The sequence below is a fragment of the Coregonus clupeaformis genome, chromosome 11 (genome assembly GCF_020615455.1).
Source record: "Coregonus clupeaformis isolate EN_2021a chromosome 11, ASM2061545v1, whole genome shotgun sequence".
Taxonomy (NCBI): Eukaryota; Metazoa; Chordata; class Actinopteri; order Salmoniformes; family Salmonidae; genus Coregonus; species Coregonus clupeaformis.
The window spans coordinates 44,340,079-44,363,709 of NC_059202.1; the positions used below are offsets into that span (position 1 = coordinate 44,340,079).

Consider the following 23,631-nt stretch of genomic DNA (forward strand, 5'->3'; position numbering starts at 1 on the left):
AGCAGACTCGACAGACCAGACCGGGGTTTGGCAGGTCAATGTAAGAAGTGAAAAATGTGTCCTTAGTTGTTAATTTTCTCTAATTCTAAAGGCAAAACCTAGATTCGAGCCAATGTCTTAAGTAACTGAATTTGTCATTACTATAACCTCTTGAAAGTGAAAAACAGACACGTTTTCATTAGTCAAAAACAAAATGTGTCAAAAACTATTATATATCTTTATTTTGTTACCACCTTTTTCTCCCCAATTTCGATCGTCTCATCGCTGCAACTTCCCAATGGGCTCGGGAGGCAAAGGTCGAGTCATGCGTCCTCTGAAACAAACCGCGCTTCTTAACACCCACCTGCTTAACCCGGAAGCCAGCCGCACCAATGTGTCGGAGGAAACACCTTTCAACTGACGACCGAGGTCAGCCTGCAGGTGCCCGGCCCGCCACAAGGAGTCGCTAGAGTGCGATGAGCCAAGTAAAGCCCCCCCGGCTAAACCCTCCCCTAACCTAGACGACGCTGGGCCAATTGTGCGCCGCCCTATGGGACCTTCGATCACGGCCAGTTGTGATACAGCCCAGGATCGAACCTGGGTCTGTAGTGATGCCTCTAGCACTGTGATGCAGTGCCTTAGTCTTCAGCAGCTAGAATTTGTCTGTCCACAATTCAACTGTGGGAACATGGCATCTCTCAATACCAGACAACAGAAAGAGCTGGCCACTACTATACGAGATATTGTGTGTGAGGACATTACCTCGACTTACAATTAAAACCGGTAAATGAATCATTGGCAGTGCTCACTGCTAAAGTGGATACCTATTCAACCAAAGTGGAAAGTCTGGAGAGGACAGCCAATGCGACAGAGGTGCGACTCCATGACCTGGAAACAGCGCAAGCTAGGTTGGAAGGGATAATCAAACTCCTAAAAGAGAAGACGGAATCAACCGAAAATCATTCCCGTAAATTCTATGTGTGGGTCACAGGACTTGAAACTGGTGTGGAAGTGGGCAACCCAACTTCCTTCGTGAGCAATCTTTTCTATGAACTGTTCAGGCAGGAGAAGCTGGTCCCATGCCGCTGATCAACATTGCGCATCGCACGGGTCCTCTCTGGAACAGATATTGGTGTATGATTCTACGGATCCACAGCTTTGAAGAATTCGGGGGTCTGACCTATGCGGGAAAGAGGATCAGCATCTACCCAAACCTGAGTGCCGAACTGCTATTAACACTGAAGATAATAATTACATCATTAATACAACTTTTTTTAAAGTAATAATGGTAAAGCTAGCTATTAACTCTTGGAATGTGAAAGGTCTAAACTCACCCATTAAACCTTCCAGCTGTCTTGATATCCTAGCAAGAAACCATATTGATATAGCAATGTTCCAAGAAACACACCTGCTCCAAAAGGACATGCATAGAATAGAGAACCATTTGTACAAAACTGGCTGCTTTTTCATAAGCTCCAAACAAAGCTAAAGGTGTATAATAATAATGATACATAAGAAACTCAAAATTACCATCTTGGGTAAAGGCGAAGACCAATAAAGCAGAATCACTTTCCTTAAATGTATCCACAATGGAAAGAAAATTGCCTTTAATAATGTGTGTGTTCCAAATGCATATGATCCTACGTTTATTTTTATTCTCTGAACAGCATATTGTTAAAATTAACTGAATTACAACTGGTTATTGGTACAGACATGAATGCCATTCTGGACATGTGGGACAAATCTGGCTAACAAGCTTCGCAGTAATGATAAATTAGTGGATATTGCAACTATTGAATCTGAATCAGGTGAATTAGTTTCAGAACCAACATTAATTAACCAAAGATTCTCCCATTCTATAAAGAATTGTACAGTCATGGTCAAAAGTTTTGAGAATGACACAAGTATTAGTCTTCACAAAGTTTGCTGCTTCAGTGTTTTTAGATATTTTTGTCAGATGTTACTATGGTATACTGAAGTATAATTACAAGCATTCCATAAGTGTCAAAGGCTTTTATTGACAATTACATTAAGTTTATGCAAAGAGTCAATATTTGCAGTGCTGACCCTTCTTTTTCAAGACATCTGCAATCCGCCCTGGCATGCTGTCAATTAACTTCTGGGCCACATCCTGACTGATGGCAGCCCATTCTTGCATAATCAATGCTTGGAGTTTGTCAGAATTTGTGGGTTTTTGTTTGTCCACCCACCTCTTGAGGATCGACCACAAGTTCTCAATGGGATTAAGGTCTGGTGAGTTTCCTGGCCATGGACCCAAAATGTCGATGTTTTGTTCCCAGAGCCACTTAGTTATCACTTTTGCCTTATGGCAAGGTGCTCCATCATGCTGGAAAAGGCATTGTTCGTCACCAAACTGTTCTTGGATGGTTGGGAGAAGTTGCTCTCGGAGGCTGTGTTGGTACCATTCTTTATTCATGGCTGTGTTCTTAGGCAAAATTGTGAGTGAGCCCACTCCCTTGGCTGAGAAGCAACCCCACACATGAATGGTCTCAGGATGCTTTACTGTTGGCATGACACATGACTGATGGTGGCGCTCACCTTGTCTTCTCCGGACAAGCTTTATTCCGGATGCCCCAAACAATCGGAAAGGGGATTCATCAGAGAAAATTACTTTACCCCAGTCCTCAGCAGTCCAATCCCTGTACCTTTTGCAGAATATCAGTCTGTCCCTGATGTTTTTCCTGGAGAGAAGTGGCTTCCTCGCTGCCCTTCTTGACACCAGGCCATCCTCCAAAAGCCTTCGCCTCACTGTGCGTGCAGATGCACTCACACCTGCCTGCTGCCATTCCTGAGCAAGCTCTGCACTGGTGGTCCTGGCGCTTGCTGGACTTTCTTGGGTGCCCTGAAGCCTTCTTCACAACAATTGAACCTCTCTCCTTGAAGTTCTTGACGATCCGATAAATGGTTGATTTAGGTGCAATCTTACTAGCAGCAATATCCTTGCCTGTGAAGCCCTTTTTGTGCAAAGCAATGATGACGGCACGTGTTTCCTTGCAGGTAACCATGGTTAACAGAGGAAGAACAATGATTTCAAGCACCACCCTCCTTTTAAAGCTTCCAGTCTGTTATTCTAACTCAATCAGCGTGACAGACTGATCTCCAGCCTTGTCCTTGTCAACACTCACCTGTGTTAATGAGAGAATCACTGACATGATGTCAGCTGGTCCTTTCGTGGCAGGGCTGAAATGCAGTGGAAATGTTTTTGGGGGATTAAGTTCATTTTAATGGCAAAGGGACTTTGCAATTCATCTGTCTGATCACTCTTGATAACATTCTGGAGTATATGCAAATTGCCATCATAAAAACTGAGGCAGCAGACTTTGTGAAAATAAATATTTGTGTCATTCTCAAAACTTTTGACCACGACGGTACACCTCTCTGATTGTAGATCCACACCAAGCCAGATTGAGTCATTTTAAAAAAGATATAAGAACTCCTCTTCTCTTAACTGAGGAAGCCAGCTTGCTGGGAGCCCACATCTCTCTCCATGAACTCAAAAGGGCATTGGATAACATGAATAAAGGCAAATCACCGGTATTCCTTCTGAGGTCTTTTTAAAAATGTGGAAACAATTAGGTCCACTGTTACTTGAAATGATTAGCACAGCCGTTCACAAAGGTTCATTTGGAAGGGATGTAAATACAGCACTAATTTAGCTTTTGTTAAAAAAAGTTAAGGACTCAATCCAGTGCTCTCACCATTGCCCTCTATCTTTGATAAACACAGATATTAAACAATTTTAAAAAATTATGTTGCCCTGTCTCGAAACATACTTACCCAAATTGGTACATCTGGACCAAAGTGGGTTGGTTTGTTAAATTATTATCCTCAGATAACCTCCATCATCTAGTACGTATCTTACATTCTTCATCAGAAACTAAAGCTCCTTGGGCAGTTCTATATCTCAATGCAGAAAAAGCTTTTGATAGACTAAAATGGTCATATCTTTGGTCAGTTTTGAAACATATGGGACTTGGCTCCAATTGTATTAATATTATTAAAATACTATATGCCAATCCCTCAGCTATAGTAATAAAGGGCAATACCTGCTCTGTTCCGTTTAGAATAACTAGAAGTAGCAGGCAAGGTGATCCCATCTCAACTTTATTGTCTATGGAGCCCCTGGCCAAGGCAATTCGACAACCAAAAGAAAGTACACCAATAGCTCTCAGTTCTACGATCACATCATCTAATTATATGCCAACAATATCTTACGTCATCTAGACAATGCATCTCAATCTCTCCCAAAAGCTATGAAGATCATAGACAAATGCAGCTCCATCTCAAGTTATAAAATAAATCTAACCAAATCTGCCCTACTGCCTCTCAAGACCCCGATGGAGAACTCTATCTCTACTTAAAAATATTTGGGAATAGATATACAGTGGGGGAAAAAAGTATTTAGTCAGCCACCAATTGTGCAAGTTCTCCCACTTAAAAAGATGAGAGAGGCCTGTAAAAGAAAATCCAGAAAATCACATTGTAGGATTTTTAATGAATTTATTTGCAAATTATGGTGGAAAATAAGTATTTGGTCAATAAAAAAAGTTTCTCAATACTTTGTTATATACCCATTGTTGGCAATGACACAGGTCAAACATTTTCTGTAAGTCTTCACAAGGTTTTCACACACTGTTGCTGGTATTTTGGCCCATTCCTCCATGCAGATCTCCTCTAGAGCAGTGATGTTTTGGGGCTGTTGCTGGGCAACACAGACTTTCAACTCCCTCCAAAGATTTTCTATGGGGTTGAGATCTGGAGACTGGCTAGGCCACTCCAGGACCTTGAAATGCTTCTTACGAAGCCAATCCTTCCTTGCCCGGGCGGTGTGTTTGGGATCATTGTCATGCTGAAAGACCCAGCCACGTTTCATCTTCAATGCCCTTGCTGATGGAAGGAGGTTTTCACTCAAAATCTCACGATACATGGCCCCATTCATTCTTTCCTTTACACGGATCAGTCGTCCTGGTCCCTTTGCAGAAAAACAGCCCCAAAGCATGATGTTTCCACCCCCATGCTTCACAGTAGGTATGGTGTTCTTTGGATGCAACTCAGCATTCTTTGTCCTCCAAACACGACGAGTTGAGTTTTTACCAAAAAGTTCTATTTTGGTTTCATCTGACCATATGACATTCTCCCAATCATCTTCTGGATCATCCAAATGCACTTTAGCAAACTTCAGACGGGCCTGGACATGTACTGGCTTAAGCAGGGGGACACATCTGGCACTGCAGGATTTGAGTCCCTGGCGGCGTAGTGTGTTACTGATGGTAGGCTTTGTTACTTTGGTCCCAGCTCTCTGCAGGTCATTCACTAGGTCCCCCCGTGTGGTTCTGGGATTTTTGCTCACCGTTCTTGTGATCATTCTGACCCCACGGGGTGAGATCTTGTGTGGAGCCCCATATCGAGGGAGATTATCAGTGCTCTTGTATGTCTTCCATTTCCTAATAATTGCTCCCACAGTTGATTTCTTCAAACCAAGCTGCTTACCTATTGCAGATTCAGTCTTCCCAGCCTGGTGCAGGTCTACAATTTTGTTTCTGGTGTCCTTTGACAGCTCTTTGGTCTTGGCCATAGTGGAGTTTGGAGTGTGACTGTTTGAGGTTGTGGACAGGTGTCTTTTATACTGATAACAAATTCAAACAGGTGCCATTAATACAGGTAACAAGTGGAGGACAGAGGAGCCTCTTAAAGAAGAAGTTACAGGTCTGTGAGAGCCAGAAATCTTGCTTGTTTGTAGGTGACCAAATACTTATTTTCCACCATAATTTGCAAATAAATTCATAAAAAATCCTACATTGTGATTTTCTGGATTTGACCCAAGTTAAACAATGTAAAGGCAACGCTGCCAAATACTAATTGAGTGTATGTAAACTTCTGACCCACTGGGAATGTGATGAAAGAAATCAAAGCTGAAAGAAATAATTCTCTCTACTATTATTCTGACATTTCACATTCTAAAAATAAAGTGGTGATCCTAACTGATTTAAGACAGGGGATTTTTACTAGGATTAAATGTCAGGAATTGTGAAAAACTGAGTTTAAATGTATTTGGCTAAGGTGTATGTAAACTTCCGACTTCAACTGTCTCCACAGTACATTTAGCTAATAGTTTTGCTAGCTAGCCACCATAGCTAGAAACTGAAGATTATCTTTATGGCTAGCTAGCCTAATTATCTGTATTCGATTCTGTCTATGTAGCCAGTTGTCTCTTTGCTATGTTAAATGTGCTATTTGTTCTAATGAATGAACACTATGAAATTCATCTATATGGACAACTTATGAAGCCAATGCAGTAAAAGACAATACATTTAATTGTGCTTTCCTGTCAATTCAATTCAGGCCACATTCCTGGGGCCTGTAACACATACACAGTATTTTATGTGGGTCGACTAGAAAACTCTGTACATTGCCTTTATCACAATAGCTAACAATTGTTTGTGTCTACTGTGTATGTGGTGTTTGCCGATTTTGTCTAATTCCAACACTGCCTGAAGTTCAACAATGCCTGTCAAAGAGCAGCTTTTGGAATGAATCTGGCTCATGCTTCATGACTGCCAAATAATTACAGGGGCCCATCAGAGTTCACTTCTTTAGACAGCAATCAAAATTCAAATAGGAGTTGCCTTGGGACGAGTTTAACCCACACGCCGCTCTAATCAGTGGCGAACAGTCATTCAGGGCAGGTGGGGCAGAGGCCCACCTGTTTTGAGCCCCAAAATTATTTGTATTTGTTGCCTGTTTTGCCTGTTATTTTGGCATTCATTCACGTCACATACCAGTTTGCAAACAATGTAAAGAAAAAAAAGATAATAATTGACTTAATAAAGCCACATACAAATATGGTCTCTTTCTTGAGTAAGGCAGCTCCAAAATGCAGGTGTTTCAGCCTAGCTCAGTGCTTTCTGTGGTGGAGGGGCAGCCAGCGGAATATAAAGAGCATAGGCTTTGGTAATCTTCTCTAGTTGCGCCGTGATTGGCTCAATCTTCTGTCACTCATGGGGACACTACGTCACCGCAGAATCTACAGGGAGAGCTAGGCAGTTCAAGCCTCATTGGGTGCTGCCATAGATTTACATCAGAAGTGCCTATCCAAGAAGGCTCAAGGTCATTGGCCACAGATAAAATGTAAAATCACGTTATATCTACCATAGCTTTGATTGGACTTATCATGTTACTTTCAAAATCTTAGCTATCAAGCTAGACAAGCAGTCATCATCATGAATCACGTCGACAATCTACTGGCAAATCCTTTTCAATCCTTGTCATATGAAGATAAATTATAGATAATGGTATCGGTGCTCATCGGCCATTGGACATAAACATTACACAACAAGTTGGAAATCGCAAATTCAACAATGAGTAGTTTGGAAGGAAACAGTGGCTCACTGCAAGCGTTGCAAAGCAATCACTATTTTGCTTCCCAAGCCTGCTATTTGGTGGAGAAGGTGTGTGGTCCAAGTCTGGGTTTAAGGATTTAAAACATCTGTCTGAAATGGTCTCTTTTCCCAGCTTAAAAGGATAAACATTTACTTGCAACACCATGGGCCAGAAAAGGTTGAATACATTGGCCATGCTGTCAATCCAGCATGATTTATGCCGCATTCAAAACAACAGGAAACTCAGAACAGGAAAAAAAAAAAGAGCTCCGACTGGGAAAATAAGTTTTGAGCGGTTATCCAACTCGGAAATCCAAGCCGGGAACTCGGGCCTCTTTCTACAGCTCCAACCTGAAGATCACTAACGTCATGATTCAACCTCCCAGTTGTCTTGAAAGCACCTTTGATGACAAAATTTGCCCACAAGAAGGACCGCCGTGCCACCTTCCTGTTCAAGTGAGCACAACAACGGTGAGTCCAGAAATGTCTTGTATGCTGCTGCATAAATGAGCTCGTGCTTTTTTTCACGAGGAGGGGATACTATACTAATGTTGTTGGGTCTGAAACCATGTTTGTCAGTGAGTCTCTTCCCATTCAAGTTTTTGTTTTCAACAAAAAGTTCAGTAATAGATGCATGTAATTCCAGTTGATATTGTGTGGGTTGTTTTTTGTTTTGTTGTCACCATTATAGTGCAATTAATGTATTGTTTAGTGTTGTGTTGTGTTGTGTAGTTGCTTTGCAGGTATGCATCTAAAATAACTCTGAATTCTTAAGGTTTGACATTAACTCTGAATGGTTAAGGTAAGGGTTAAGGTTTGGGATATGCTTAAAACAAAAATATCAAAAACAACTTTCTATCGCTGGATTCCACATGCAACCTTTCGAAACAGAGGCAGATGCTTACACCCATCCACCATCACCAACACTCATAGCAAAACCGAAACCTACTTGAACGTCGGCAAAAAAGCGTAATTAAATTGTTGCCAGCAGCACAGTTAGTCACCAACGCTCTGGATAACATGAAAACAGCCTAGCCAGCTCTGCTAGGGCAAGTAAAATGGTCAGCATGAGGTGTTCTCTCATTTGTGTCTGGAAGTAGCTAGCAAGCTAGCCAACTTTAGCCAGTTAGCTCGGGTGCTTGACTGCCGTTGTGAGGTCAGAACGCTCGGATCAATCCTACTCCTCGGCCAGAGCATCCAGTGTACACTCTGAATTTACGAACGGACAATCTGACAACGCTCAGAATTTACGAACACTCTGAGCGCTCTCTGGCACGCCAGATTGAATTAATGAACACACCCGAAGTCGTAAGATGTCTAGCTAGTACTTTGTTATTCTAACAAGCTAGCAAGAGGTTGCACAGCAACAGCATCAACTTCCGGTAGACAGGCGAAGCGCTAGTACGCTCAACTGAAAGGATACCGTTCGTTTACAGTATACTAAAATGAACTAATAATATATAGTATGTAGTATATACTCATTAAGTATGTAGTATACAGTATGTTAGTATGGGTATTCGAACACAGCTATGGTGTGTTATACACAGAGATGTGTTATTCTTCTATTCTACTTTGACAAGTAACTGGTCATACAGATGCGTTTAAATATATTTGCACCCTTGCACTTTACAATGGAGTGCAATATAGCAGAATATTTTGTTCCTTCGGTACTTACCTACAGTGGGGAAAAAAAGTATTTAGTCAGCCACCAATTGTGCAAGTTCTCCCACTTAAAAAGATGAGAGAGGCCTGTAATTTTCATCATAGGTACACGTCAACTATGACAGACAAAATGAGAAAAAAAATCCAGAAAAATCACATTGTAGGATTTTTAATGAATTTATTTGCAATTTATGGTGGAAAATAAGTATTTGGTCAATAACAAAAGTTTCTCAATACTTTGTTATATACCCTTTGTTGGCAATGACACAGGTCAAACGTTTTCTGTAAGTCTTCACAAGGTTTTCACACACTGTTGCTGGTATTTTGGCCCATTCCTCCATGCAGATCTCCTCTAGAGCAGTGATGTTTTGGGGCTGTCGCTGGGCAACACAGACTTTCAACTCCCTCCAAAGATTTTCTATGGGGTTGAGATCTGGAGACTGGCTAGGCCACTCCAGGACCTTGAAATGCTTCTTACGAAGCCACTCCTTCGTTGCCCGGGCGGTGTGTTTGGGATCATTGTCATGCTGAAAGACCCAGCCACGTTTCATCTTCAATGCCCTTGCTGATGGAAGGAGGTTTTCACTCAAAATCTCACGATACATGGCCCCATTCATTCTTTCCTTTACACGGATCAGTCATCCTGGTCCCTTTGCAGAAAAACAGCTCCAAAGCATGATGTTTCCACCCCCATGCTTCACAGTAGGTATGGTGTTCTTTGGATGCAACTCAGCATTCTTTGTCCTCCAAACACGACGAGTTGAGTTTTTACCAAAAGTTATATTTTGGTTTCATCTGACATTCTCCCAATCCTCTTCTGGATCATCCAAATGCATTTTAGCAAACTTCAGATGGGCCTGGACATGTACTGGCTTAAGCAGGGGGACACGTCTGTCACTGCAGGATTTGAGTCCTGGCGGCGTAGTGTGTTACTGATGGTAGGCTTTGTTACTTTGGTCCCAGCTCTCTGCAGGTCATTCACTAGGTCCCCCCGTGTGGTTCTGGGATTTTTGCTCACCATTCTTGTGATCATTTTGACCCCACGGGGTGAGATCTTGCGTGGAGCCCCAGATCGAGGGAGATTATCAGTGGTCTTGTATGTCTTCCATTTCCTAATAATTGCTCCCACAGTTGATTTCTTCAAACCAAGCTGCTTACCTATTGCAGATTCAGTCTTCCCAGCCTGGTGCAGGTCTACAATTTTGTTTCTGGTGTCCTTTGACAGCTCTTTGGTCTTGGCCATAGTGGAGTTTGGAGTGTGACTGTTTGAGGTTGTGGACAGGTGTCTTTTATACTGATAACAAGTTCAAACAGGTGCCATTAATACAGGTAACGAGTGGAGGACAGAGGAGCCTCTTAAAGAAAAAGTTACAGGTCTGTGAGAGCCAGAAATCTTGCTTGTTTGTAGGTGACCAAATACTTATTTTCCACCATAATTTGCAAATAAATTAATAAAAAATCCTACAATGTGATTTTCTGGAATTTCTTTTCTCAATTTGTCTGTCATAGTTGACGTGTACCTATTATGAAAATTACAGGCCTCTCTCATCTTTTTAAGTGGGAGAACTTGCACAATTGGTGGCTGGCTAAATACTTTTTTTCCCCACTGTATGTATCTGGACTGTACACACCTTTTGAAATATGTTGTGTTAAAGACTGATTTTAGTACTGTCTGAATTCAAATGTTGTAAAATCCGATCTAGACTTGCCATTTTTTTTGTTTTTACTGTCAGGAAATGTGCTCAAACTGGCTCAAAAAAATGTATCACTGACAAATACATGGCTACAATGTTTTTCGGTCTGAACACAAATCTAAGGGTGGTGGTGTTGCTATATACATAAAATACACGTTTTCAGCGACCATTCTGACTTCTGTTACCAATCCCAAGCAATTTGAATATCTGTCTTTCAATATAAATCTCTGTGCATCCCCCCAGACCCCCCATCTGCTATTGCTGGCTCCTGGATTGTATTATTGTCACGGTTTCGGCCGAGGCTGCTCCTCCTCCTGGTTCGGGCAGGCTTCGGCGGTCGTCGTCCCCGGAGTACTAGCTGCCACCGATCTATGTTTCATGTTCGTTTGGTTTTGTCTTGATGTTGTACACCTGTGTCTTGTTAGTCCTCGTTAGTGTCCTATTTAGTTCTCGTTGTGTGTGTTTGTCTTTGTGTGTGATTGCTCTTCTGTTTCGTGTTGGAGCTACGTACTTCCCTCCAGTGTTTTGGAGAGGTTTTTCGCACATGTTAGTGCGCCGTTAGTTTGACGCGTGTGTGCGCCGTTATTTCGCCTTCGGGCTTATTGTGCTTATTTTCTACGTGAATATTGCACTAAAGTCTTTTGGACTGAGCTTCTGCGTCCTGCGCTTGATTCATGCACCACACCCACCTTCAGCACCCCTTGACAGAATCACACACCAAAATGGAATCAGCAGGATCTGCAGTTACGCCTGAGTCGCTCGAGGAGCATGTTCGCGGCCAAGATGACCAGATACGACAACTGGGGACCGCTCTACAGGACGTCATCAACACCCTGCACCGATGGGAGGCCAGCGGGTACCCACACCTCCACCTACCCTGCCAACCCCATCGGCCGGTCCACCAGTCCCAGGTCCGGAACCCAGGGGGATTCGGCTCTCGCTCCCGAGGGCGTATGACGGAACAGCTGCCGGGTGTCAGGGGTTCCTCCTGCAGGTGGAGCTCTACCTGGCCACTGTACACCCGGTGCCCTCGGGACACGAGAGCGTTTCCGCCCTCATCTCCTGTCTCACGGGCAAGGCGTTGGAGTGGGCTAACGCCGAGTGGAGGAAGATGGACGCCAACACCATCTCCTACGCCGAGTTCTCCCGCCGCTTCAAGGCCGTGTTCGACCATCCACCTGAGGGCAAAGCGGCGGGGGAGCGTCTAGTCCACCTGAGACAGGGGGAGGAGGAGCGCACAGGCGTTTGCTCTAGAGTTCCGGACTCTAGCGGCGGACGCAGGGTGGAATGAACGGGCCCTCATCGACCATTTTCGATGTAGCCTACGGGAGGACGTTCAACGTGAGTTGGCCTGCAGGGATACCCATCTCACCTTCGACCAGTTGGTCGATATGTCCATCCGTCTGGACACCCTGCTGGCCACCCGTGGGACGTCCCGAGGGGGTCCGTCCATTCCGCCCTCCGGCACCTCCGAGCCGAGCCCTATGGAGCTCGGGGTGCCGGCGCTAGAGAAAGGAGGAGGAGGAGCCCGAGGGGGCCTGTCTCCTGCACCAAGTGCGGTCGTGGAGGGCACACTGCGGCCAGGTGCTGGGGGAGGGTTCTCCGGGGGAGAAGACAACAGGCCACGCACTGGGGGGCCTCCCAGGTGAGTAGACGTCCCACTTACCCAGAGCTTTCTGTTGCGCACTTTTGTATACCTGTGTGTTTTCCACAGGTTGCACCTCATTCCCAGCATAAGGCGCTAGTAGATTCAGGCGCAGCTGGGAATTTTGTTGATCGGAAGTTTTGTTTAGATTTAGGGATCCCTCTCCTACCTGTTGACAAACCTTTTCCCGTTCATGCCTTAGATAGCCGCCCGTTGGGGTCGGGGTTGATTAGGGAGATCACAGCACCACTTAGGATGTGTGCGCAGGGGGGGTCATGAAGAGACTATACAGCTGTATCTGATCGACTCTCCTGCGTACCCAGTGGTGCTGGGAATTCCCTGGTTAAGCACCCATAACCCTGCTATTTCGTGGCAACAGAGGGCTCTCGATGGGTGGTCTGCTCAGTGCAAGGGGCGATGTCTGGGTGTTTCCGTGAGGCGACTTCGGTGGAAAGTCCAAACCAAGTGCCCGCACTGCACATTCCGCCTGAATATGGGGATTTAGCTCTCGTGTTTAGTAAAACTAGGGCGACGCAGTTGCCTCCTCATAGACAGGGGGATTGTGCGATTGATCTCCAGGCAGGAGCAGCACTCCCACGGAGCCACGTGTATCCTTTGTCTCAAGAGGAGAGAAAAGCTATGGAGACTTACATAGCCGAATCTTTGAGACAGGGATACATTCGGCCCTCCACTTCTCCCGCCTCCTCGAGTTTCTTTTTTGTGAAGAAGAAAGATGGAGGGTTGCGCCCGTGCATTGATTACCGTGGTCTCAATCAGATTACTGTGAAATACAGTTATCCACTCCCTCTGATTGCGACCATGACAGAGTCATTGCATGGAGCGCGGTTTTTCACAAAATTGGATCTCAGGAGCGCGTATAACTTGGTGCGCATTAGGGAGGGCGACGAATGGAAGACAGCGTTTAGTACCACGTCAGGTCATTTCGAATATCTCGTCATGCCATATGGGTTGATGAATGCTCCATCAGTCTTCCAATCCTTCGTAGATGACATTTTCCGGGATATGCAGGGACTAGGGGTAGTCGTGTACATTGATGACATTCTGGTGTACTAGTCTACCCGAGCCGAGCATATAACCCTGGTGCGTCGTGTATTGAGGAGGCTGTTGAAGCACGACCTATATGTCAAGGCAGAGAAATGTCTGTTTTTCCAGGAGTCTGTCTCCTTTTTGGGTTATCGGTTGTCCGCGTCAGGGGTGAGAATGGAGGTGGATCATGTGTCCGCTGTGCGTAATTGGCAAACTCCAACCACTGTAAAAGAGGTGCAGCAGTTCTTGGGCTTTGCAAATTACTACCGGAGGTTTATCCGGGGTTTTGGACAGGTGGCAGCTCCCATCACGTCCCTTCTGAAAGGGGGTCCGGTGCGCCTGCAGTGGTCAGCTGATGCAGACAGGGCCTTTAGGAGACTGAAGGACCTGTTTACGTCGGCTCCGGTGCTGGCGCATCCGGATCCCGCATTACCCTTTCAGGTTGAGGTAGACGCGTCTGAGGCTGGTATAGGGGCCGTTCTCTCTCAACGGTCCGGCACGCCACCTAACCTCCGCCCCTGTGCTTTTTACTCAAAAAAGCTCAGCCCGGCGGAGCGTAACTATGACGTTGGGGACAGGGAGCTGTTAGCTGTAGTTCAAGCCCTTAAGGTGTGGAGGCATTGGCTTGAGGGGGGCTCAACACCCTTTCCTCATTTTGACTGACCATCGGAACCTGGAGTACATCCGGGCAGCGAGGAGACTGAACCCTCGCCAGGCTCGATGGAGTATGTTTCTCACCAGGTTCGTATTTAAAATCACGTACATCCCTGGGTCCCAGAATGGTAAGGCAGATGCGCTGTCCCGGCGGTATGACACGGAGGAGAGGTCCGTTGAGCCTACTCCCATACTACCGGAGTCTTGCCTTGTGGCACCGGTGGTGTGGGAGGTCGATGCCGAAATCGAGCGAGCGTTGCGTACCGACCCCAGCCCTCCACAGTGTCCTGAGGGTCGGAAGTACGTTCCGCTCGAGATTCGGGGATCGACTCATTTACTGGGCTCACACGTCACCCTCCTCTGGACATCCGGGTATTGGCCGGACAGTGCATTGCCTTAGCACTAAATACTGGTGGCCCACTTTGGCTAGGGATGTGAGGGTTTATGTCTCCTCCTGCTCGGTGTGCGCCCAGTGTAAGGCGCCCCGACATCTGCCCAGGGGTAAGTTACAACCCCTGCCCGTTCCACAACGACCATGGTCCCACCTCTCGGTGGATTTTTGTGACAGACCTTCCCCTCTCTCAGGGGAATACCACCATCCTGGTCGTTGTGGACCGGTTCTCTAAGGCCTGTCGTCTTCTCCCTATGTCGGGTCTTCCTACTGCCCTACAGACCGCTGAGGCCCTATTTACCCACGTCTTCCGGAATTACGGGGTACCCGAGGATATAGTGTCTGATCGAGGCCCCCAGTTTACCTCCCGTGTTTGGAGAGCGTTCATGGAGCGTTTGGGGGTCTCGGTTAGCCTTACCTCAGGGTACCACCCGTAGAGTAACGGGCAGGTAGAACGTGTCAACCAGGATGTGGGAAGGTTTCTGAGGTCGTATTGCCAGGGCCGGCCGGAGGAGTGGGCACGGTACATTCCCTGGGCCGAGATGGCCCAGAACTCTCTCCACCACTCCTCTACCAACCTAACCCCCTTCCAATGTGTGTTAGGTTACCAGCCGGTTCTGGCACCTTGGCAGCAGAGCCAGATCGAGGCCCCTGCGGTGGATGATTGGATGAGGCGCTCGGAAGAGACGTGGAACGCTGCCCACGTCCACCTGCAGCGGGCCGTCCTTCGTCACAAGGCGAGCACCGATCTCCACCGCAGTGAGGGGCCGGTGTACGCACCCGGAGATCGAGTCTGGCTCTCTACCAGAAACCTACCCCTCCGCCTGCCCTGCCGGAAGCTGGGTCGGCGGTTTGTGGGGCCCTTTAAAGTCCTGAGAAGATTGAACGAGGTGTGTTATAGGTTACATCTACCTGTTGAGTATAAGAATATTAACCCCTCGTTCCATGTGTCTCTTCTCAGGCCGGTGGTAGCTGGTCCACTCCAGGACAATGAGATAGGGGAGACTCCTCCGCCCCCACTGGACATCGAGGGGGCTCTGGCGTACACCGTTCGGTCCATCTTGGACTCAAGACGCCGGATGGGGGGTCTCCAGTATCTCGTGGAGTGGGAGGGGTACAGCCCGGAGGAGCGGTGCTGGTCGTCCCCGAGGCCGGGGTCGGCGCACGGCTGGAGCCGCGCGTCGGGGGGGTGTACTGTCACGGTTTCGGCCGAGGCTGCTCCTCCTCCTGGTTCGGGCAGGCTTCGGCGGTCGTCGTCCCCGGAGTACTAGCTGCCACCGATCTATGTTTCATGTTCGTTTGGTTTTGTCTTGATGTTGTACACCTGTATCTTGTTAGTCCTCGTTAGTGTCCTATTTAGTTCTCGTTGTGTGTGTTTGTCTTTGTGTGTGATTGCTCTTCTGTTTCGTGTTGGAGCTACGTACTTCCCTCCAGTGTTTTGGAGAGGTTTTTCGCACATGTTAGTGCGCCGTTTGTTTGACGCCTGTGTGCGCCGTTATTTCGCCTTCGGGCTTATTGTGCTTATTTTCTACGTGAATATTGCACTAAAGTCTTTTGGACTGAGCTTCTGCGTCCTGCGCTTGATTCATGCACCACACCCACCTTCAGCACCCCTTGACAATTATTAATTATGAATTTGTGCTTATGGGTGACCTGAACCTAGACTGGTATCTATGTAATACCTACAATCTTACTCCAATTGATAACAATTAAACAAGGTTGAATGCAAAGTGTCCTCTAAAATACTCTTTGATTGATCTTATTTTAACCAAATCTCCACATCGTTTTAATGCTTCTGGTGTTTATGCAAATGTATTAAGTGATCACTGTGCTGTTGCCTGTGTAAGGGATGGTTCCTAAACTACCTCCAAGTATCATCATAAAAAAACTGGAAGCAGTTTGATACTCAGGGTTTTTTAAATGACCTGGAATAGAGTTGAATTCATGCCCAATGTTGAATTAGCCTTTTATTACTTCCATAAAGCATTCCAGGATGTATGCAACAAGCATGCCCCTTTCAAACAATACAGAATTAAGGGCAGAGACAGATGAACTAGCTGAAATCATAGGGAAACGGAATGGTTTGTGGGCTAAAGCAAGAAGATCTGATTCAGCTGATGATTGGATGGCTTTTAAACGCCTTTGGAATCAGGGAGGGTAGATCACTACCTCAAATCTACTGCTGATAATCAGAATAATCCTTCTACATTTTGGAAAGTAGTGAAAGGTTTAGACTGCAAAAAAGATGCACAACTCCCTAAACAACTGCTGGTTGACTCACAGGTGGAAACTGATAGAACCTCTATTCTGAACACTTTTAATCAACATTTTCTTGATGCAGGCAGATTATTTGGTAGGGTTAAAGGTCAACATGAGCCCCCTGTGAAATTACCTCACACTCCTGAGCACTCCTTCTCCAAGTTCTCCTTCTCACCCTTCTGTCTCAGAGGTGCATAGAGCCCTGAAATCAATTGATGTAAATGGTCTGTCCTGGCAAAGGTATCCCAGTCAATAAGCAGCTTAAGGCCTACCTCCACTCCAAGAAAACAATATTTTGAGTGGTATGCAATCAGGTTTCAGGTCTAGCCACAGCACTGTCACAGCACACTTTGAGGGTTTTGAATGATAGTCATTGTGCCCTGGATAAGAAGTTGCATTGTGTATCTGTATTCATCGACTTGTCAAATGCATTTGACACTGTGGACCATACTGTCTTGGTGCAGAGATTGAAGTGTATTGGGATTACTGGTCATGCTCTGGAGTGGTTTGTGAACTACATGTCAAATCGAATCCAGTATGTTAAGGTAGATGGTTGTAAATCGGACACCATAGAGTTGTGCTCGGGTGTGACTCAAGGATACATTTTAGGTCCCCTGCTGTTTATTATTTATATCAACAACATTGGGAGACATATTGAAACAGCTGATGTACATTTTTATGTGGATGACATCGTTCTCTATTCAAGTCGCAGCAGTTTGACTTTGGCTTTTGAAAAAGCTCAAACGGTGTTTAACATTCAACAGAATATATATGATTTGAAGCTTGTTCTGAATTCCTTTAAAACAAAGTGCATGGTATTTTCAAATACTAAAACACTGAGAACCATGTAATTACTACCTTGGAAGAACCATTCTATAGAGCACGTAAAGATGTACAAATATATGGGAGTTTGGGTGGATGAGAAGTTGCGCTTCACCACCCATGTAGAGAACCTTGTCAGGAAACTCAAGCTGCGTATTGGGTTTTATTACCGGCACAAAGCTTGTTTTTTCTTTGCCGCCAGAAAATAGTTGATTCGTTGAAATTCTCTCTGTGTTGGACTATGGTGATACTATTTATGTGCAAGCCTCAAGCTCTATACTGAAGGCTCTTGACTATGTGTATCATGCAGCCCTTCGTTTAGTCACCAATCAGAGACGTCTAACTCACCATTGTGATCTCTACAGGGTTGTCGGGTAGATATCACTAGCAACACGCAGACATGTACAGTTGAAGTCGGAAGTTTACATACACCTTAGCCAAATACATTTAAACTCAGTTTTTCACAATTCCTGACATTTAATCCTAGTAAAAATTCCCTGTCTTAGGTCAGTTAGGATCACCACTTTATTTTAAGAATGTGAAATGTCAGAATTATAGTAGAGAGAATTATTTATTTCAGCTTTTATTTCTTTCATCACATTCCCAGTGGGTCAGAAGTTTACATACACTCAATTAGTATTTGGTAGCATTGCCTTTAAATTGTTCAACTTGGGTCAAACGTTTTGGGTAGCCTTCCACAAGCTTCCCATAATAGGTTGGGTGAATTTTGGCCCATTCCTCCTGACAGAGCTGGTGTAACTGAGTCAGGTTTGTAGGCCTCCTTGCTCGCACACACTTTTTCAGTTCTGCCCACACATTTTCTATAGGTTTGAGGTCAGGGCTTTGTGGTGGCCACTCCAATACCTTGACTTTGTTGTCCTCAAGCCATTTTGGCACAACTTTGGAAGAATGCTTGGGGTCATTGTCCATTTGGAAGACCCATTTACGACCAAGCTTTAACGTCCTGACTAATGTCTTGAGATGTTGCTTCAATATATCCACATAATTTTCCTTCCTCATGATGCCATCTATTTTGTGAAGTGCACCAGTCCATCCTGCAGCAAAGCACCCCCACAGCATGATGCTGCCACCCCCGTGCTTCACGGTTGGGATGGTGTTCTTCGGCTTGCAAGCCACCCCCCTTTTCCTCCAAACATAACAATGGTCATTATGGCCAAACAGTTCTATTTTTGTTTCATCAGACCAGAGGACATTTCTCCATGTGCAGTTGCAAACCATAGTCTGGCTTTTTTATGGTGGTTTTGGAGCAGTGGCTTCTTCCTTGCTGAGCGGCCTTTCAGGTTATGTCGATATAGGACTCGTTTTACTGTGGATATAGATACTTTTGTACCTGTTTCCTCCAGCATCTTCACAAGGTCCTTTGCTGTTGTTCTGGGATTGATTTGCACTTTTCGCACCAAAATATAGGCATCTGCATGGTATGACGGCTGCGTGGTCCCATGGTGTTTATACATGCGTACTATTGTTTGTACAGATGAATGTGGTACCTTCAGGCGTTTGGAAATTGCTCTCAAGGATGAACCAGACTTGTGGAGGTCTACAATTTGTTTTCTGAGGTCTTGGCTGATTTCTTTAGATTTTCCCATGATGTCAAGCAAAGAGGCACTGAGTTTGAAGGTAGGCCTTGAAATACATCCACAGTTACACCTCCAATTGACTCAAATGATGTCAATTAGCCTATCAGAAGCTTCTAAAGCCATGACATAATTTTCTGGAATTTTCCAAGCTGGTTAAAGGCACAGTCAACTTAGTGTATGTAAACTTCTGACCCACTGGAATTGTGATACAGTGAATTCTAAGTGAAATAATCTGTCTGTAAACAATTGTTGGAAAAATTACTTGTGTCATGCACAAAGTAGATGTCCTAACCGACTTGCCAAAACTATAGTTTGTTAACAAGAAATGTGTGGAGTGGTTGAAAAACTAGTTTTAATGACTCCAACCTAAGTGTATGTAAACTTCCGACTTCAACTGTAGTTGTTTCTAGTTGTCACCCCATGTCACTAGTTTGCGTTGCCATATGTAAGGAAGCATGTTGTTGAACTTCAAAACACACCACACACATGCCTCCACGCACACACTTTGTTTACTTTTGTATTTGTGCTGTTGACAGTGTTGTATGTCTGTGTTGTCCATTTTGTCGTACTTTTTTATATATAAAAAAAAATTCGGACCCACAGGAGGCCTTTTGCCGTAATTGTAAATAAGAATTTGTTCATAATTGACGTGCCTGGTTAAATGAAGTTTAAATAAAATAATCAAACAAATACACATGTGAACACCAAAAGTTTTCAATTTCAACTTATTTTAGAAGAAATTGTCAATTGTGCTAAGGTGCCAATATATTTGACCCCATCTGTATCAATATTGAGAAATAGTATTCTGAAACAAATAATTGTTAGCATTAACAGGTCTTTTCCCATCTTGATTACTGTCCGGTAATATGGTCAAGTGTAGCAAAGAATGACCTGGCAAAGCTGTAGCTGGCTCAAAACAGAGCAGCATGCCTTGCTCTTAACTGCACATACAGAACTAACATCAACAACATGCATGCCAGTCTTTCCTGGTTGAGGGTTGACGAGAGATTAACTGCTTCTCTTCTAGTTTGAATTAGAAATATTACTGTGAGGGGACACACACACTTGTCATGTTTTGTGCTTTTTGTGGAACGCAGGAAGAGTAGCTGCTGCTTCTGCAAAAGCTAATGGGGATCCAAATAGATAAACAAATACCAGTAACAGAGATTTATGGTAGTGGTAGTAGTGTAATAACTGGTGTAATAGTATCAGTATTAAAAGGTACCCACTTGAGGATGACACAGCCGATGCCAGAAGGGGGTGCTGTCCAGAACACTTGGATCCGGGTCCTCCTGCGGGGGGTGCTCTCAGTCACAGCAGGGGGACAGTTGGTCATGAACTGGGTGTCTTCCTCATCTATGATCTAGGGAACACAGGAAATCAGTCAGAAACACAACACTTCTCACCAAAATCACCTTTTGAACAAAAACAAAAAGATAGATTTTTTTTACTTTTTTATAAATGTTTTTCCAAAAACGAAAAGTTATAAATGCAAAAAAAGTGAGTAATTGTGTCAATAACATTTTATATTTTCAAAAATAGATCAAATGTATTTTAACTTTCAACCATGGTACTCTGCTCACTACATCTGTGCCGAAAAAGTTTAAAGTTTTAATTATCACGGCTGAGACTTATGACTAATTTTAGTTATTGATCAATGCTATAATTCAGGGCTCCTGTAATAAACCAATGGTTTAGCATCTCAGACAGGCTGTAATCTGTATTCTGTTGTCACCTCGCTGCTGTGTCACACTCCACTACGCCCACATACCATGATCAATAGTCTATTTCACAGTCACACGTGGCTGAATGTTTTCAAATGGAATCCTTTTCAGATGCCAACACTGGCATTACACGTACTGTAACAAATTGTTTTGTGTAGTTTGATATGTGAACTTCTCCTCTTAAAACTGATGAAAACTCAGATGTCTTCAGTAAAAAATTATAGATAACAGAGTTGTCGTAATACATTATGACATTGAATTCCACTCTAGGTATGTTGTTTCACCTCATCTCTCTACAAATTTGACTGGTTGATTGACAGTTGAGTGTGCAGTGCATAACATTCTAGGCATCCCTTCACCTGTCCTTGAAAGTAGGACAGTAATAAAATAATACTCCAAGTTACGCAACGAGAAAGTGGTAAAACAATGTTGTGAGTCCATGGCGTGTTCATCCCAGTCCCCCTCTATGTCACGGCCATGAGAGAGTAATAAAAACCAGGCGTGACGAGCAGCAGACTCACACAGAGATGACCTCTGGGGCCCCGATGAATGTTCGCCAGCTGCCCCGGCTACACAATCATATTGATCTAACAGCCAGATGCTTCACACATGACAGAAAGTAAGGGAGGGAAGCAATTTTTCTTGATACGTTTGTGTAAGAGGAAGAAAATAAAAGTATTCATTGATACAGACGATTGTTTCAATTTGCATTCTGTCTAGGTACCCCTGTGAGCCCAGTCTTCCCGCACTATAATTAGTATCTCCCACTCTCTCGGTCTTTGTCTCTTTCTCTTTTCTCTCCCTCTCTCTGACTCACATAAGCTCCCCGCTCCACCAGTATTCCTCCATACTATTCCTTAGACCTCATTATACTCATACTGAAATGTATTTTTGTGCCTCTTCACCATTGAGGTCCTGTCAGTCACAGGCAGCGCCAAACAACTGACAGTGCTAAGGAAAACAACAAATGTATAGGAGGAAGCTGAACTTGGAGTTGAGTTACTTCGGAAACTGTGCATTTCTTACAGAACACCCAGCCTATATCTATTTTTTTACCCTGTGGGAGGGAGGAGGGAATGGTTCCATTGTCTTGTAGGGGGAGGGGGAGTCTGGAGGAGCAGCTAAATACTGCTGTTTTCATAGTCATTCTCTCCCGGGTGACACAGCAAACACAGATGCTTTGCAGCGCCTGCATAAGTAAATGTGTATTTTCAAGGAGATGCAGATGGACAGTATTCCTTTTGGACTGAGTAGAGGTTAGAAGCCCCCTGCGAAAATCAAGACATGGAATAGATGATAGTTTGGCAAGAGACTCAGGGCGAATGTAACTTTCTGATACAATATTTAAAATGTCACATCAACATATGATTTAAAAGTAACAGGTTTCTTCTGATCTCGGTGGAAATCTCTAGACTCGAGAGCACTAAACGTTTGCCTTGAGCCTCCTATCAATCAAACACTTCTATTACTATGGAAACCCATAAAGATGTTCAAGCTATCTCTGATATCAAATCTTATTATGTGATATATTTTTCAAACAGTGAAAATGTCTGAACATGTCTGGTACAGTATTAGAGAATCAATATATAGAGTTATACCTCTTATATTACTGTATACTTTATTAGCAGATTGGCTTTAAATAATAATTTAAAAAACAGAACATCAATTAGCTATAATTATTTTCTATAGTTCATTAATCTTATTTAACAAGCTATTCGTAACACCCACTTTGCCATTTTTCTTCTTCATACATCACTGGCACATTCTTGGCTTGACAGTATTTACAGCAAGGGTCCAAGGTTTCCTGGGCATTTCATTTAGTCTGTCATGCTGCAGTGAGCTTCAGCCTGGAGAGCTAGCTCAAGGATGCTCCTAAATAACAGTCGCGTGCAATCTCTGGTCCAAATAAAAACAGCAATGATGAACTGTGCTCTATACAAATACAGCTGCTGAGATGGTAATGGTAACACTCCTCCTGTTATTTTCCCTAAAACCTTTGACGCTGGCTGGGTTTGTGTGAAAAGCTTTTAAAACAGGAGATCACTTGGAGATCACTCGGCCAGAAAACACACTCTTAAGAGGAACTAACATTATGATGGTGTAAAGAAAGCAGGCCAAATGTTTTGCCTTCGATAAAGGTGTGAAGTTGAGTTCTGCTTTTTAAATGTGAAAAAATGAGTGGTACAACTATACCTTTACCTACATCAGGATAGACACAGCAAGAACAGACGCCATGGTCATGATGACACAGGGAGCTATTGAAACTTGGACAAGGTGACCATATATTTCCCCTGACCTGTTGACCATCTCCCCCTCACCATGTCATATCCTGCTGTGGTGTAATATCCCTTTACTAAGGAGTCTGCTTCTGTAGATCATCCACCACTCATTTGTATTTTCCCTGCTGCATGTAATGTACTTGCACCCATTGACCTAGAGAGCAGATATCCAACAGAGTCAGCTTGTCTGTCTATCCATAGCAACCCAGAAACAAAGTGAAGCTTTTAATCTCTGTAAACACAAGATTAGATATAATCTGGGCTCATCTTCTCTCTCCAAACAAAATAGTTTGCTTCCCTTGCTTCCCTGGGTAATAACATCTCTGGCCTAGATAAATAAGAGCGAGGAGGGTTAGGAAATCTGCGTTTGTTTCTCTGAGGTTTAAGGCACAAATTGAGTATTTTGCTAACTTTATCTGCGCATACTTTAGTTCGATTTAAATTGATTGAGGCCATTGTTTGGACATCTCCCGGCAG

At 44.2% G+C, this 23,631-nt stretch overlaps 1 protein-coding gene across 2 annotated transcripts in view; it reads right to left on the reverse strand.

Annotated features, from left to right (window-relative positions):
* LOC121576915 (spondin-1) overlaps positions 1-23,631 on the reverse strand; it is a 157,649-nt gene that overhangs the window by 115,415 nt on the left and 18,603 nt on the right. For both annotated transcript variants that reach the window (XM_041890506.2, XM_041890505.2), the window contains one exon: positions 20,381-20,514. In XM_041890506.2, the coding sequence (XP_041746440.1) occupies positions 20,381-20,514 (134 nt within the window). The remainder of the gene's footprint in view (positions 1-20,380; positions 20,515-23,631) is intronic.